The sequence below is a fragment of the Ostrinia furnacalis genome, unplaced genomic scaffold (assembly GCF_004193835.3).
Source record: "Ostrinia furnacalis isolate ACB-3 unplaced genomic scaffold, ASM419383v2 OfSCF6054, whole genome shotgun sequence".
NCBI classification, from domain to species: Eukaryota; Metazoa; Arthropoda; class Insecta; order Lepidoptera; family Crambidae; genus Ostrinia; species Ostrinia furnacalis.
In genome coordinates, this window is record NW_021136293.1 from 84,285 (window position 1) to 100,224 (window position 15,940).

The following is a 15,940-nucleotide window of genomic DNA, read 5'->3' on the forward strand; positions in this document are numbered from 1 at the left end:
CCATAACATCTGTATCATGTTAATTATTATGAAAATAAAATATAATATCTAAATTTAAGTTTTCTTTTCATTCATGTTTAACCCTACCTAAGTAAATCAAATACACAGGAAAATCAAAGAAAAAGGACGGGAATAATATTTTCAACATTTTTATTAAGAAAACGGAAACAGTGAAAAAGTACATCAGTTGGTTATAATATTGTTTATATAAACAAATCTTTTACAGTTAAAATGTTCACTACCTTTATACTCTGTCCCTATAGTTAAAATTTTTGTAATAAATTATATTATTCTTTCAATACAGTAACTTCTATTTTTATGGCCTAAAATAAAATAAAATTAATGAAAGTGAAACAATAAAAAAATCTTAATCTTACTAAAGATGAATGTAAATGTGTTTTTCTAGGGCAACAAAATGATCGACTTTTATTTGTTACCTAAATGAAAAACAATTTGGAGATGAGTTGAAATGTATTATGTAATCTAAAATTAATTTACTCGTGAAATAAAGATTATTTGAATGTTGTTTTTAACCTAAAAATATTGTGACCAGTTTGTTTAAAAATCACTATAAAATACTGTTGTGGAAATGCTAAAAATAGGAACAGAGTAAAATGCAGCACAAACAGTTAGATGTAAAGCAGATAAATAATTCTTCGTATTGATATACATATTATTATACAGGGCAATTATCTCATTTCCTGAATAAAAATTGAAATGCGAAAGCAACTAAGTTAAATCTATTTTATAATATGACCATCTACATAAATAATTTTAAATCAATCTATTATATTTGGAAGTTTGTGTTTGACTTACTCAGATAATGAGACAATCAAAACTTATAATTCAGCATTAATTTTATATTTATACATTTACACTTTGCTTTTGCCGAAAAGTTTCTCTAAACAGCATCACTCTTCTAAACAAAATAATTACATTCATATTTCGCTCGATAATGAATTTAGCAAGTCATAAGTAAATAATTTTAATAAGATCTCGAGGCATTTTAGCATAATTTATTCAGTTAGCACTTGAAATAAAAAACAGTTGGTTTTCTTTGAGTTGTTTCTTAATTTGGTGAAGTTTTTATGACATACATTTATGAGTAATTAATTAGTAATGACTGAACACCAGTTTTTTTATAAATATAGGTAAGTATAAAAACTAAATAACCAATAGAGTATGGATTCATCATATCGATTTAATAATTAAAACAAATATTCACCAATTTTGCGTACTAAGAGATGATTTTTTTAACATTGTCAAAATAATTTTGTAGTTTTTATCCAAAGTTGGCCCAAAAAACTTTAATTGAACTACCAAACAGCTGTAGCTTATTTGCCGTGGACACGAGTACGCTGGCTTTGTCTCGTATTCAGTACCTCTAGCATGAACAACTTTCGTTTTCGAATCGTTTGCGTATTCGACAAAATTCGATATTCAACCTTCGAATTAAACGATAACATGACAATTTTGATTCTCAAATAAGTTTCGTGCAACCTTATACTACTTTTCTCATATTAAGTTCACTTTACGACACATTCACAAGGGCGCTGTTGTAGTTTTCGTACTAAATCTTTTGATGGCGATTCGAATAAGCAAACGATACGAACTCGAAAGTTTTTCGTGCTAACCGTACAGAGCACGTCTGTCAAAAGGGTGACTTACGAATTTGACTGGCTGCCCTTGAAGGCAGGTTGTCTCAACATCCAAACCAAGAGATCTTTCATCTACAACGCCTAGAATGCACTAAGAATGATTTAAAAAATCAATCAAATTTCTGCACGTCTATTTACATATTTTACAAGGGAAAGAAATAATAAATAATATTTCTATACCTTTGATATGAGCGTCCTTTCAGTACATAGATATCAATCTCAACAAACAATGCTAAATTTCCATTGAAATAAAATGAAATTAATGTACATCATATTTACAAAGTCAGCTGTGGTCAAGAAGTTTCACTTATAATTTTGAAAGTATTTGGGACAGGACATATCATTTAAATTAAATGTAATCCTTAGGAAGGAGACAATGATTTTTCCTATATTCATTGAACATTCATATACACTGAATTATTTTAAGACAATATTTTAATTATACCAATACCATTGACTGGTAACTTACCCAAAGTCCTCTTTATTAAAAATATAATATGTTATTTAATTAATGTCCACATAGTTCTCAGCATAAAGATTCAAATATTACGTTTTCTACAAGCTAATCACACAAATAGACCACAACTCTTACTTAATGATCAGCAACTATGAACTATTAAAAACTAAATTTCAATATTATCATCACATGTAACACTGTATCTCAAAGCAGGTTATGTTTTTTTTATTATTTTTTTACACTCGTTCGACTAGCATTGCATCTAACAATATTGTTGATATTTATGCAACATTGAGACAATAGTTCTTAAGAATGAATGTATGGACAATATAGTAAGACAAATGTAGAAATAAATATAGATGGAGCTTTATTTCTTATTCTCAAAATTTAAATTGCTTTCCAATGCAATTCTTACAGCTAGAGAAAGAAAAGCAATTAAACAGCAAACAAGACAGGACATAGAATGAGCAACCAAACAACTAGCATGTAGCAAAACACTTCTTATACAACAGCCATTTTTTGAGATTACATTAATTAAATACTATCAGGTTATTGTATGAAGTGCGGAAGACAGGGGGATCGTCAGTATTAATTGGAAATTTTTAGGCGGTATAAACAGTTACGTATCACAAATAACTTTGATTTATACCGTATTTATTCATGAAATCTCAATTATCATTTTTGGGCTCCATCTACAGACACTTCTAGTTCACAGTAGCAAAGTATACGATCCTACAGAGAAGTTACGTAAATGCGGCTTAGCGCGAGCTGCGTACGTGAACAGCACAGTACTCACAGACTATGTACAATACACAAACGTTTACATTGGTCTATGAACCTTCGGGATGACTCAAAAGTTCATATCAATGTGTCTCAGCGCGCCGGGCGGCGGCTGGCGCACATTACACTTAACATTATTAGGATTATTTATTATTAGCTTCAAACACACCACCTCATTTCGTCAAGTGCTCATACTAAAATCATATCTTTTTTCGTATTTCGGATTTGATCGCACACACGTAATTTAATTCTATTGTTAAATTATAATCGATGATTACAACAAATAGCGTGTAAATTAGGTCCCACGTAAATCTTAAAAACCTGAAGTAAAATTGTAAATCAACAACTAATCAATTTTGCTAGTTTTTAGGAGTTTGAATAAATCACAATTTCACTCTAAGCGTTTAGAGAGTAGAGTATTATAATGAAGTCTCACCTACTACTGCCGCGATGAGGACGTGACCAAATGAGGCGCGCCACCGTGGCCAGTTACACCTTAAAAGATCTTTATATTTACATTTCAAAATGGTAAAACTTAAAAATACATAACAAAATAGATATGAGTGGCTAGTTAGAGAAAAATCTACCAAATATTTGTGATTACATAACAAAATTCAAGCACAATAAACATCAACAGAAACAAATAATTACATGCCTCCTCGGACTCGAAACAAAAACCGGCGCGGGCCGGCGGGACTTGCGAGCCATGCTTGACAAGAAGACACACAGCTATCTGTCGACAACACGCTCTATGCTTCGTTGTCGACAGGAAGATTTGGACACAACGCTTCCTGTCATCAAGAGACTTGGAAACCATGCATGAATGGTGACAAGAAGATTCAAACACAATGCTTTCTTGCCGCAAGACGCGGACACCATGCTTCACTGTCGACAACATGCGAACACTATGCTTCACTGTCGACAAGATACGAACACTGTTTCATTGTCGACAATAACATTCAGATACGATGCGCCAAGTAGACGCGAACACCTTACTTTACTGACGAAATGATGCGCAACTATGCTTCATTGTCGACACGCCGCGAACACTTCCGCGTCATTATCTACGCGATCACTTCGGCGTTACGCGTACGCCACAACACTCGGCTAACTCACTCGGCACCGGGCCGGCCGGGTCTCGTCGCCGCAACGACGGACCGATAACAATATTTTTTGGATTTCAAGCGCAATTTTATTCATTAAATGCTCTTTCACATCACCCACTCGTAAAGCGATNAAGCGATCGCTCGCCGGAGCCTGCGCAAGCTAGCGGCCCGACTGTGGGGCAACGACATATTTACACTGCACTCGGTCGCACTGTTCACACGCGTTTTTGGTTCGTGACAATCCTTAACTAGAGAAACGTCTGTCGGCTACTCGCTGAAGTAGCGCACCTTGCCGGCGCCGCACCTCACCACGTCCTCCCACGCTGGAAATAGAAAGAACACTGTGTAAACAAGCATTATTTACATCATTTGCGAGGCAATTTGATAGTATTTAAATAAAATGTATAGTTGGCCGGTCGAAATTGACGAGTAAAATGAGGTGTAAATATTACTAATATCCACTAGTTCAACTAAGCCGATTCGAGTACAAGATGTCATTTCTTTTCGGGAAAGCATATTGAATGAAGCTAGGACATTGCACCTAACAAAACTGGAAACAATAACTATAGTGATTTTTCAAGTTGCTTCCTTTCTAAGAATAGAACCCAGGATCAGCAGATAATAAAAGTCCAACTTTCTATCCAGTAGCCCACAAAATGAAGAAGAAGCTTCGGACAACGTTTCGTTTTTCTGAGTAATCCCACTAAATCCTAATAATATTATAAATGCGAAAGTTTTAATGTTTGTTACTCTTTCACGCAAAAACTACTGAACGGATTTTGATAAAACTATACAGTATTATTGTTTATTATAACCCAGTTTAACATATAGGCTATAATTTCTGATGATATGTGACAAATTTTCAATAAATAAATAAGACGTGTCTAAAAAGCGCCCTCTATCGCCCTTGGTTAAAATCTACAGCGCTGGACAAACTACTGTTTTTGACGTTCGTAAATATTCATGCGGGGGAAGCCGTGAAACGCCATCTATCAACATGATATCTAACGGGGGTAAAACAAGGTCCACGCGTACGAAGTCGCGGGCGGCCGCTAGTCTATAAATTTTTATTTTTTTTAAAGATTATTAGTAATTTGTTATTACACAAATTACTAATACTCCCGTTAGCCCCTCGTACTAAGCTAAATATGCTTGTGTCACGAGTGAGCTCACCACAATAGTCGAGCGGCGGCTGGGACCGAACCCGCGTTCCCCGGATCACGAGTCGGCCAGTCCGACCCGTGATCCGTTCACCGTTCGGCTATCGTGGCTTCATTGGAAATTAGATGTTGTGGCAAATTAGATGTTGAACTAACCGGAGCCGACGTAGTCAACTAGCTGATGCAACACACGGGTATCCGGCGGCGGCGCGGGCGCCACGTAGCGCAGCGCGCACGACCCCACGCCGACCGCCACGCCGCGCGCCGGGACCGCGCCGCCCGCCGGAACCGCCGTCGGCGGCGCCGGCACCGCCGTTACGGCCGTCGGTGTCTTCACGTCCAGCTGGAAGGGAGAAAAGATAAGTAAATATAGGAAACAAAAGGTAATCATATAGCATATAATCGTGCTGGCTAGACATGAGATACGAGACGAGTTTCGATCGAGATCGCCATTTTGTTCGTTTTCGATTAACACAATTTATCACTTACGTTTTGCATTACAAAAGAAATTAATTTTTCAAATGGCAGATGTGATCCACCGCGGGCTATGAGAGGTAAATAATAAGGAGAAAGTGAGAACAGCTAGGACAGTTAGTACGAATACGAACTTAGGCCTTTATGCGTGTCGCTAAAAACTTGTACACCGCGATATAATTTTGCACAGCGAAATCTATTGACAGTCTTGTGAACTAAATTGCCGGAATCTTCGTACTACTGAACGGACATCAATGGGGAAGAGAAGTTTGTTAAATAGAGACCAGATCATAGTCTTTTAGTAGCCCAGGAAGACTTTTCAATGGCCGTTTAGGCACTCCCGAGTGATTATGACAAAGGTGTCTGTCTCTTCCGCTACTTCTTCTCAGCACCAGCCTATATGTTGCTCCGAAGTGATGGTAGGGCAAGTCATATTTGGGACATGTACATTGTACAAGTGCCCTAGAAAGGGTCTAAGTACGGAATAAATGATTTGATTTGTGTTGTGTGCCGCCGCCGCCGCCCGCGCCAGATGACTTGTAATGTTATGTGTCGTGTGCGGTGTTACCTCCAGCGCGTCGCGCACGAGGTCGCAGCGCGGGCGGCGCGCGGGCGCGGCCAGCAGCGTCTCGTTGACGTCGAAGCCGAACGTCACGCCGTCCAGCTCGCGCGCGCGCCCGCCCGCCGCCAGCAGGATCACCGCCGGCCGCCGCTCGCCCACCTGCACAAGGTATAACGTCACAACACTGTTCAAAGGAAATATCTGAGAGGTAGAAGCCAATCCAGTCTACACTACATTTGTGTAAATTAGAAACTCAAAATTATGCCACCAAAACCGAAGGAAAAGTTAAGTAAAGAAACTAGCAACAAAACTCAAGAGCAAAGACAAAATATTAATTTTATAAAGTCTGTTCGCCAAGAGTTGATAAATATTATGAAATGTCTTGCATAGCGACTGTCGCTTAATTATCGCATTCTGTATGGCGGGCGTCGTTTGTCACAACGCGCACTGAGTACCATGGTACGAGCCACGCAGCTGTCTTCAAGCGNCCTATTATAAATGCGAAAGTAACTCTGTCTGTCTGTCTGTCTGTCTGTTACGCTTTCCCGCTTAAACCTCGCAACCGATTTTGATGAAATTTGGCATAGAGATAGTTTGAGTCCCGGGAAAGAACATAGGATAGTTTTTATCCCGGTTTTTGAAACAGGGACGCGCGCGATAAAGTTTTTCTGTGACAGACAAAAATCCACGCGGGCGAAGCCGCGGGCGGAAAGCTAGTTAATAATAAAAGTGTATAGTTGGCTAATCGGTCCAAGTAATTCATGAAATAAGATGTACAAATAATATTGTATTCGCGTACAACCACATATTTCTTTTTGAAGAAGTGGATTCTAGCTTGTAATTTACTAACGATAAAAGTGATTTTTCAATGCGTGTTCCATCTCCTCCAGTTTGACTATCTAACCAACTCATGAAGTAGTTCAAGACATTCGATTCAGATTTATTGCAAGTCAGATGTTAAAGTAAGTAATGTTCTGTGCAGGTGCAGGCCACTCCGAAACGAACGCTGGATACAAAGTTTCGGGTCTATCTGTCACCATAGCTCACGCTGGCAAAGCGCTTTGCGTGAGAGGGATGACAACATTAGAAACTTTGGATAACGTTTTTCTGAGTAATCATCCCGCTGTTAAAGTCCGGTCGCCGAGCTGATAGAATTCCTATGACCCCAAGCTCCCCATCCTTATCACTGCGGTGAGTGTGCGAGCGTGACAGCAATATAATTACACGCGAGCTACCCAGCTTGGGGTCATTGTACGAACTTCTATGTGCTCGGCGAGCGGACTTTACCTATAAATAAATAAATTAGATGTTGAACCAGGCCTGTTCATCTCCGCGAGTTTACATCGAAAACAAAACACGCACGATGGCCCACCTACAGGATACTATTCGACAAGGCCTCACATACGAGCGAACATTGACTCACGCACGCGTATTCTTGTGTATGATGGAAGAAAATAAAGAAAATGGTTTACTAGTTTACTAAATACTGTGCAGTATTTACTGCCTAAATAATAATAAAAACACAGAATGTACTTTTTTAAGTTGCCTCAAGACACTGAGAGGTAAATAAGAAGTTAATATTATTCATGCTAAATCATGTATTTCCTCCGCCATTTTCCGCAGTTTGGCACCTCACGTCACATAATTTTACCGAAGTCAGCCCTATAGCTTCGGCGCAGTGCCGATCACTGACGTTTGTCAACAAAATGGTGCTTGACTCTTGAGACAGGCTAAATTACACCATATTGTTAATGACATTGAGCATACATTTTTTTAAATACCTTCGCGAAGTAAAACTTCTGTACGTAGTAGCACAGAATAATAATAAGTACTACGTACAGAAGTTTTACTCCTACTACTACTTATTTACCTCTCAGTGTCTTGAGGCAACTTAAAAAAGTACATTCTGTGTTTTCACCATTATTTAGGCAGTTAAATACTGCACAGTATTTAATACACCATAATTATTCTTTATTTTATTCCATCATACACAAGAATACGCGTGCGTGAGTCAATGTTCGCTCGTATGTGAGGTCTTGTCGAATAGTATCCTGTAGGTGGGCCATCGTGCGTGTTTTGTTTTCGATGTAAACTCTCGGAGATGAACAGGCCTGGTAGTAGGCTTAGGGGCCGTTCAAGTATTACGTAAGCAGATTTCTTACCATTTTTTACCCCCCGCCCCCCTTGTCATCAAAAGTAAGCAAAGCACTTACCCCCTCCCCCTATGATTACGTAAACATTTTTATTTATAAATGTTTTTTTATATTGTAATTTTTAAAATAGGAAAATTCATGAAAATATTAGGTTTAACTGATACACACAGAGTAAGGGACAAAAAAATATAATCTATATCTTATCTATACAGGGTGTTAGGTAAATGGGTATATGAGCCGACACTAGCCCATGTTAACATGGTCATATAAATGGTATGGTGAAGTCAGAAATTTGATATTATCATTTTATTTTTATAATTTTCGTATAAAATAAATTTTATTAAATCCGATTTGTATGAAAATTAAAATAATTAAAATGAAGATATCAATTTTCTAACTTTACCATACCATTTATATGACCATATTAACATGGGCTAGTGTCGGCTCATATACCCATTTACCTAACACCCTGTATAAAAGAAAGTCGTGTTAGTTACTTCGCTTATAACTCAAGAACAGCTGAACCGATTTAGCTTAAAATTGTCAGGGAGGTAGTTTAGAGCCAGGAGAAGGACATAGGATACTTTTTATCCCGTTATTTATTGCCATTAAGGCGGAACAAAGTTCGCCGGGTCAGCTAGTCAGAAATAAAGAACGTAACAAACATAATTGCATCAATTATGCATCAAAATAAACACAAATGTTAAACTTTCAATGCTTGCAATACGTTTAGTATCCAAACAAAACACGCGCGCGGGAGGCCGCGTGTTTTGATGATATTATGCGGACTACGACTCTCAAAAGACAATGCCGGAAATTGGCGTCTTTTTTTTTTCGCGCGGCCATCGACCAAACTTTGTTTTTTGATTACAAAATAGTGTAATAAACCAAACTTACTATAACATGTATACCTCTAAACTCAGTCTGAACTGAGTTACGAGCATTAGAAGTTTGATGATTTTCATACTAGATTTGCTTTTTGCGCGCAAAGTTTTGTAAGAAATTGCAACAAAATAGTGAGATTGTATGTGTAAACAAACAATACCATCCATTAAAGGCTCCAGACATCAGTATGGAGCCGAATCAACGCAATAAAAAATAGCGCAATATTTTGTTGCAATTTCTTACAAAACTTGCGCACAAAAAGCAAATCTAGTATGTATGAAAATCATCAAACTTATAATGTTCGTAACTCAGTTCAGACCGAGTTTAGAGGTATACATGCCATAGTAAGTTTGGTTTATGACACTATTTTGTAATCAAAAAACAAAGTTTGGTCGATGGCCGCGGGAAAAAAAAAAAGACAACACTCTAATGTGCGGTAATTCCCCTAATTAGTTCTCAAAGCGAGTGCCTACATTATTTGCGGGAATCCCCGAAAAAACGTAAATAACTAACGATGACGTAATCATCATCTAGACCCCCCTACCCCCCATGTCATCCAAAATAAGCAAAACAGAGACCCCCCCACCCCCCCTTGGTGCTTACGTAATACTTGAACGGCCCCATTATTATTATTCTGTGGTTGAACTAACCGGAGCCAACGTAGTCAACTAGCTGATGCAACACACGGGTGTCCGGCGGCGGCGCGGGCGCCACGTAGCGCAGCGCGCACGACCCCACGCCGACCGCCACGCCGCGCGCCGGGACCGCGCCGCCCGCCGGAACCGCCGTCGGCGGCGCCGGCACCGCCGTTACGGCCGTCGGTGTCTTCACGTCCAGCTGCAAGGGAGAAGAGATAAGTAAATATAGGAAACAAAAGGTAATCGATACAGCATATAAGGTCGTCGATATAATCGTGCTGGCTAGACATGAGATACGAGACGAGTTTCGATCGAGATCGCCATTTTGTTCGTTTTCGATAATCACAATTTATCACTTACACTTTGCATTACACAAGAAATATTTTTTTCAAATGGCAGATGTGCCAATTCTTCTCAGCACCAACCTATATGTTGTCCCAAAGTAGTGGTAGGGCAAGCTACATTTGGGGCGTGTGCAAACGCCCTTGGAAAGGGGCTAAATACTGAATAAATGATTTGTGTCGTGTGCGGTGTTACCTCCAGCGCGTCGCGCACGAGGTCGCAGCGCGGGCGGCGCGCGGGCGCGGCCAGCAGCGTCTCGTTGACGTCGAAGCCGAACGTCACGCCGTCCAGCTCGCGCGCGCGCCCGCCCGCCGCCAGCAGGATCACCGCCGGCCGCCGCTCGCCCACCTGCACAAGGGATAACGTCACAATACTGTTCGAGGGAAATATCAGAGAGGTAGAAGTGTAGTCAATTAGAAACACAAAATTATGAAGTCCACCAACACCGAAGAAAAAATTTAAGTGAAGAAACTCGCAACAAAACGCAAAAGGATAGACAAAATTTAGACTTTGAGATAGAAAATTGATGAAAAACACTTTAGACATTATTCGAAGGTTCAGACATGTTTTTAATTTATTTCCAAAGGGAAACCCTTCATGTAAACCTGTTTTCATGTCCTATTTTCATTTCAATACCTGGGACAAACAGTCCAGTTAGGTAGGTCCAACTTCGAAAAAGAGGTCAATCGTCGAATCCAACTCGGATGGGCAGCGTTCGGGAAGCTTCGCCATATACTCACGTCCGAAATACCGCAGTGTCTCAAGTCGAAAGTATTTGACCAATGCGTGTTGCCAGTGATGGTATATGGATCTGAGACGTGGTCGCTTACTATGGGCCTCATAAGAAAGCTCAAGGTCACCCAAAGGGCGATGGAGCGGGCTATGCTCGGAGTCTCCCTGCGTGATCGAATCAGAAATGAGGAGATCCGCAGGAGAACCAAAGTAACCGACATAGCTCGCAGAATTGCTAAAATCAAGTGGCAGTGGGCGGGGCACATAGCTCGTAGAGACGATGGCCGTTGGGGCAGGAAAGTTCTCGAGTGGCGACCACGGGCTGGAAGACGTAGCGTGGGCAGGCCTCCTACTAGGTGGACCGACGATCTGGTAAATGTGGCGCGCGCGCGGGCCCAGCGCCGGGTAGTCGTCGGCGCGCGGCGGCTCGGGCGGCGGCGCCTCGCCCTCGGCGTAGAAGTTGCACGACTCGATGAGGTCGGGGATGTTGTGGCGCGTGCGCGCGATGTCGGCGTACGAGGCGGCGGGCGGCGGCGGCGCGGCGGGCGGCGAGCCGGCCGACTCCAGGTCGTCGGTGGAGTCGTTGGAGCCGGGCGCGGGCGGGCGCGGGCGGCGCTTGGCGCGGCGCTTGGTGACGGTCTGGAAGTCGGCGGGCTCGGGCTCGGGCGGCGCGGGCTCCGGCTCGGGCGGCGGCGCGGGCGCGGGCGCCGTCAGCTCCTCGAGCGTGGTGCGCGACAGCTCCTCGAGCGAGGACGCGCGCGGCGGCTTGTCCTTGTCCTTGCGGCGCTCGGCGGAGCGCTTCTTGTGCTTGTCGTGCTTCGGCCGCTCGGCGTGCGACTCGATGAAGCGCAGCACCTCGTTCAGGTCCTTGTTGCCCTGGTAGCCGTCGATCTGGTGCGACTTGATCACGGTCTCGTTCTTGGACGACTTTTTCCTGCGCGGCTTCTTGTGCTGGCCGGAGCCCGAGACGGGCGAACTGAACCCTTGCACCGCGTTCCCGTTTTCGTCTAGCGATTTCTGTAAACGGTAGTGCACAGTGAATATAGGCACCTGAATAGGGAGGAAAAACGACACGCATTAGAACACATCGAATGGCGCGAGCGAGCGAGCGACGGGCGGGTCGCCCAAGCAACGTTAGTGAGGCGACACGTGCCTGCTGGTCGGAGGGCGCGGCGCCGCACGGCCGCGACAGCGGCAGCCCGTTGAAGCTGCTCGAGATCACACTACGGGGCTGCGCAAATAAACATTACACTTTGTAACACACGCCAACTTCATACTACTTAACGATTAAATCCTATTATGGTTTTCTTCAGCTATTATTTTACTGCTGATGAGAGGAGTATCTTTAGAATAATTAATAATACGTAAAAGCGAAAGGTCATTAATTCATTCAATATCTAAAACTACTTGACCTTTGAAGCTGAAATTCGACAAATAGGCGTCAGCCGAGAGTAGATTTTGGAAGAGCCGAATTAATGGCAATAAAAGGGGGCCTAGATTTTGTACTAAAAAGAAACTTTATAATGGTTTTAAATAAAAATACACGTATCTTTATAATTCTTTCTAATTTAAACGCACTAAGTGATGAGCGTCCACTAGTAATCATATAAGTCTTCATATGAATGTGTTCAGTTTTTAATTTATTTGTCTTCGTCAGGTTCAATAATCGCCCATATAAAAGTATAATTTATGATATTTAACTCTTATTAAATCAAGTAGAAAAAACTGAACACAACGACATTATATGAAATGCCTTCATTCAAAATACACCATTTACAAACTTTTTGATTTTGTTACAAATATTTAGTGACAGAACAGGTTATGCAATATGTATTTAAAAATGATAAATCAAATCAACACAAATTGTTATATTTACTGAATACTCAATAGTTAAAAAATGTAAAATTCAAAGCATGAAAATCAAACAAAATATTTTAATAGAAAACCAAAAGTTTCCATTCTGAACTAAATAATGTTCGTGTGAGGTTGATATTCTACATGTTACACATCATTGCTCACATTCCGAAAGTACAAATTATCGGTAACAGAAATGTAAAAGGTACTATTTAAATTAAAAGATATTGTGTTGAGTTGTAGTAGTTATTGCAATGATGTGTTTATGTAATTCGTGTTCGCAAAGACAAAAGCTGTCGCCATGTCAAGTGCGCAGTATCCTCGCCGTATTTGTCGCAGCCACCGTTATTTCAAAAACGCCATTCCATATGTTCCAAGTAAAAGGAAATACTTTTATGTAATTAATTAGGAAAAATCAAGAATCATGGAAAATGATGATAGATATTTACAAAAGTGAATGCAAAAGAACATGCAAAACGTAGGTATTTATTCCATGAGAAAAACTTTTGAATAGGTAGACTTTGTGATGCATTAAAAAAAGAGCGAAAAAGTAAGCGTTGCTGGCACAGTCTCATACAAATATCGTAAGGCTCGTCCTACGCAAGGTACTTAATAATATAAATTAACTAAGACCCATATTGTAAATTAACGCTTACACAATTCAAACTCAGTCATATAATCCAGCTTGATATTTATTGGACTTTAGTTGACCGTTTCAAGCCAAACTTTCCCAAAAGAACAAAAAATTATTTTAGTAAAGTTAGTCAATTTACTTGGTGAAAGAGTGACGTTATAGCGTTTTGACAGCTCGCAAAAAATTTGGAAAATAATGGAAATATCTTGTACGTGTCAAAAATATTTTTCTATTTTATTTGTCAATTACCCTATTGGGTATAGAAGAATCACAAGATTATCGAAATCCCGAGTTTGGCAAGAGTTTGGATTATTTTGGAACGTCATTTCATAAGACGGGCCCTTAAAACAATTTGAAGTGACTATAAAACGGGACTATTCTGTTGGGTTGTTATTGGCGGTCAAGATGAAAGATTGACCGCCAATAAAAACCCAACCAGCGAAGGTCAATTTTGTCTCAGGGAAAAGTTAAACTGTCATACGGCCCGCAACGATTAATCAGAAGAACATAGGAGTTCGAAGTTAAGGTTGAAACGACTATAGTCTTGTCTGTGAGCACGTAGAATTTTGTCCAATGACCCCAAGCTACCCACCCTTATCGCTCGCGCGTAATTATATTGCAGTCGCGACTGTGCGACGGGCGCCCGCAGTGAGTGTGCGAGCGCGACAGCAACATAATTACGCGCGAGCGATAAGGATGTGTAGCTTGGGGTCATTGGACAAAATTCTACGTGCTCACAGACCGCGCTTTAGTAGATGGCTGCGACAAACCGGGCGCGGCGTGTCGTGGCGCGTACCTGCAGAGCGAGCCTCGGGACGAATACCTGGAGCTGCTGCGCGGCGGGCGGCGGCGCGGCGCCCGTCAGGCTGGCCACGGCGCGGTAGCCCGAGCCCAGTTGCAAAGGCTGCACGCAACAGTCACCGGTAGTGATGCCACTCGAATGAATCGAATGATAATGTAAGCTCGATTCGAAGGATTTATTCGAATCAACATCTGATTCGATTTCGCTGGCTGATTTAAAGCAGTTCTTTCAATTTCTTGCAATTTTGATGGCGTACATACTTACAGAGAAGGCAATAATTTATCATTTTTAAAATTTTCTTATTTTCATTCAAGCTAATTTAAAAACTGACTTCATTATTCTCTGCAGAAAAATTACATTTAATTTTATTTCAGATTTAATTCGAATCAGCACATTGATTCGAATCATCATGTTGATTCGAAAAATCGGTTAATTTGAATCGATTCGGATACATTTTTTGATTCGAGTCCCATCACTAGTCACCGAACTTCGCCAACTCCGCGGGACGAATTCCGTGTTTTCGGCTCTATTCTTCTATTGACAGAATTTTTAAGATGATAGACAGAGCCGAAAATACGTAAATCGTAGCGGAGTAGGCACGCTGAGCCGAAGCTTACTCGGTAACGCACATAGTCGTTCGCAACGCAACGCAACAAGGCTGCTTTATTCATTACTATGATTTTTTATGTACTTTGCAAATTCAGTTTCCCATTGTGAAGACTCCTGATCAAAGAACCATTATAGTGTAGTAGATTAAATCTAAAACACCACAAGAGCACAGAGGGTAATATTGACGTGAATAATGCGATGTGATTGATGCCTGTTACTGATCAATACAGTAGGCAGTATGTCCATTAGTATAATCATACGATACCAACCATACATTTTTATAATCATAATATTTACAGTTTTATTTAAAAACATATTAATTGGCCCGTTTTTGCTATGCGTTGCGATCACGACTGCCCAGTCTTGCTAATGTTACCTGTGCATCTGCGCGAATCCGACTCGTTTTTATGTTCCACATTTTAGTTAAAAACAAAAGTACCGTAAATCGAACGTATACGTGTTAGTGTATCGGGGTGACTGGGTTCAGATCGTTGCAACCTCCGTTCAATGTTATAATTTGTTTACTTATCAAATCTTAGTCTGCAGTAACTCATTTTTTTCTTGAATCTGTTGTAATTATTTCTTTAGAAGTTAACCAAGCGCATCGAGCTGAATCCGACAGTAAGTCACACCCGGACCGTGTCTAGACTGAATTGATTTAGTAATAACCACAACCCAAACAAAAAAAAAAACACCACAATTTAACACAACTAACATTCCATCGTTGATCTGATCAAACACCTTCGTCATTCGCCATTTCAGAACGAGTAAAGCGTGCTTTCATGAGAATGTGAGGGAAATAAATTCGGATTAACAATGAATATAGTATTTGCAACAACACCCGTCAATCTATTAACATTGACAGGTAGTTATAGAAAGTTTTACTTTATAATGCAATCAAAAAGTATGCAAATGGTGTTCAGGCGTTCACAATTAAGGCACACATCGCGCAAGCTCAGGAATATGTGTTTACCTTGGGATCCACAGCGACGGCCGACTGGGGCGTGGAGGACGTCGTGTTGCAACTGGCCACAACCTCTGGTGTTGTGATGCAACTAAACGGTATGGCGGAATCACCCTGCGAAAACAAAACA

General features: G+C 40.7%; 1 protein-coding gene across 1 annotated transcript in view; it reads right to left on the reverse strand.

The window, feature by feature from the left end:
• Positions 1-280: 280 nt before the first annotated feature.
• LOC114361878 (uncharacterized) overlaps positions 281-15,940 on the reverse strand; it is a 38,113-nt gene continuing 22,453 nt past the window's right edge. The window contains 7 exon segments of the mRNA XM_028317090.1: positions 281-4,324; positions 9,886-10,072; positions 10,411-10,588; positions 11,333-11,997; positions 12,101-12,178; positions 14,232-14,339; positions 15,820-15,924. Coding sequence (XP_028172891.1) covers positions 4,269-4,324; positions 9,886-10,072; positions 10,411-10,588; positions 11,333-11,997; positions 12,101-12,178; positions 14,232-14,339; positions 15,820-15,924 — 1,377 coding nt within the window. The 3' untranslated portion in view covers positions 281-4,268.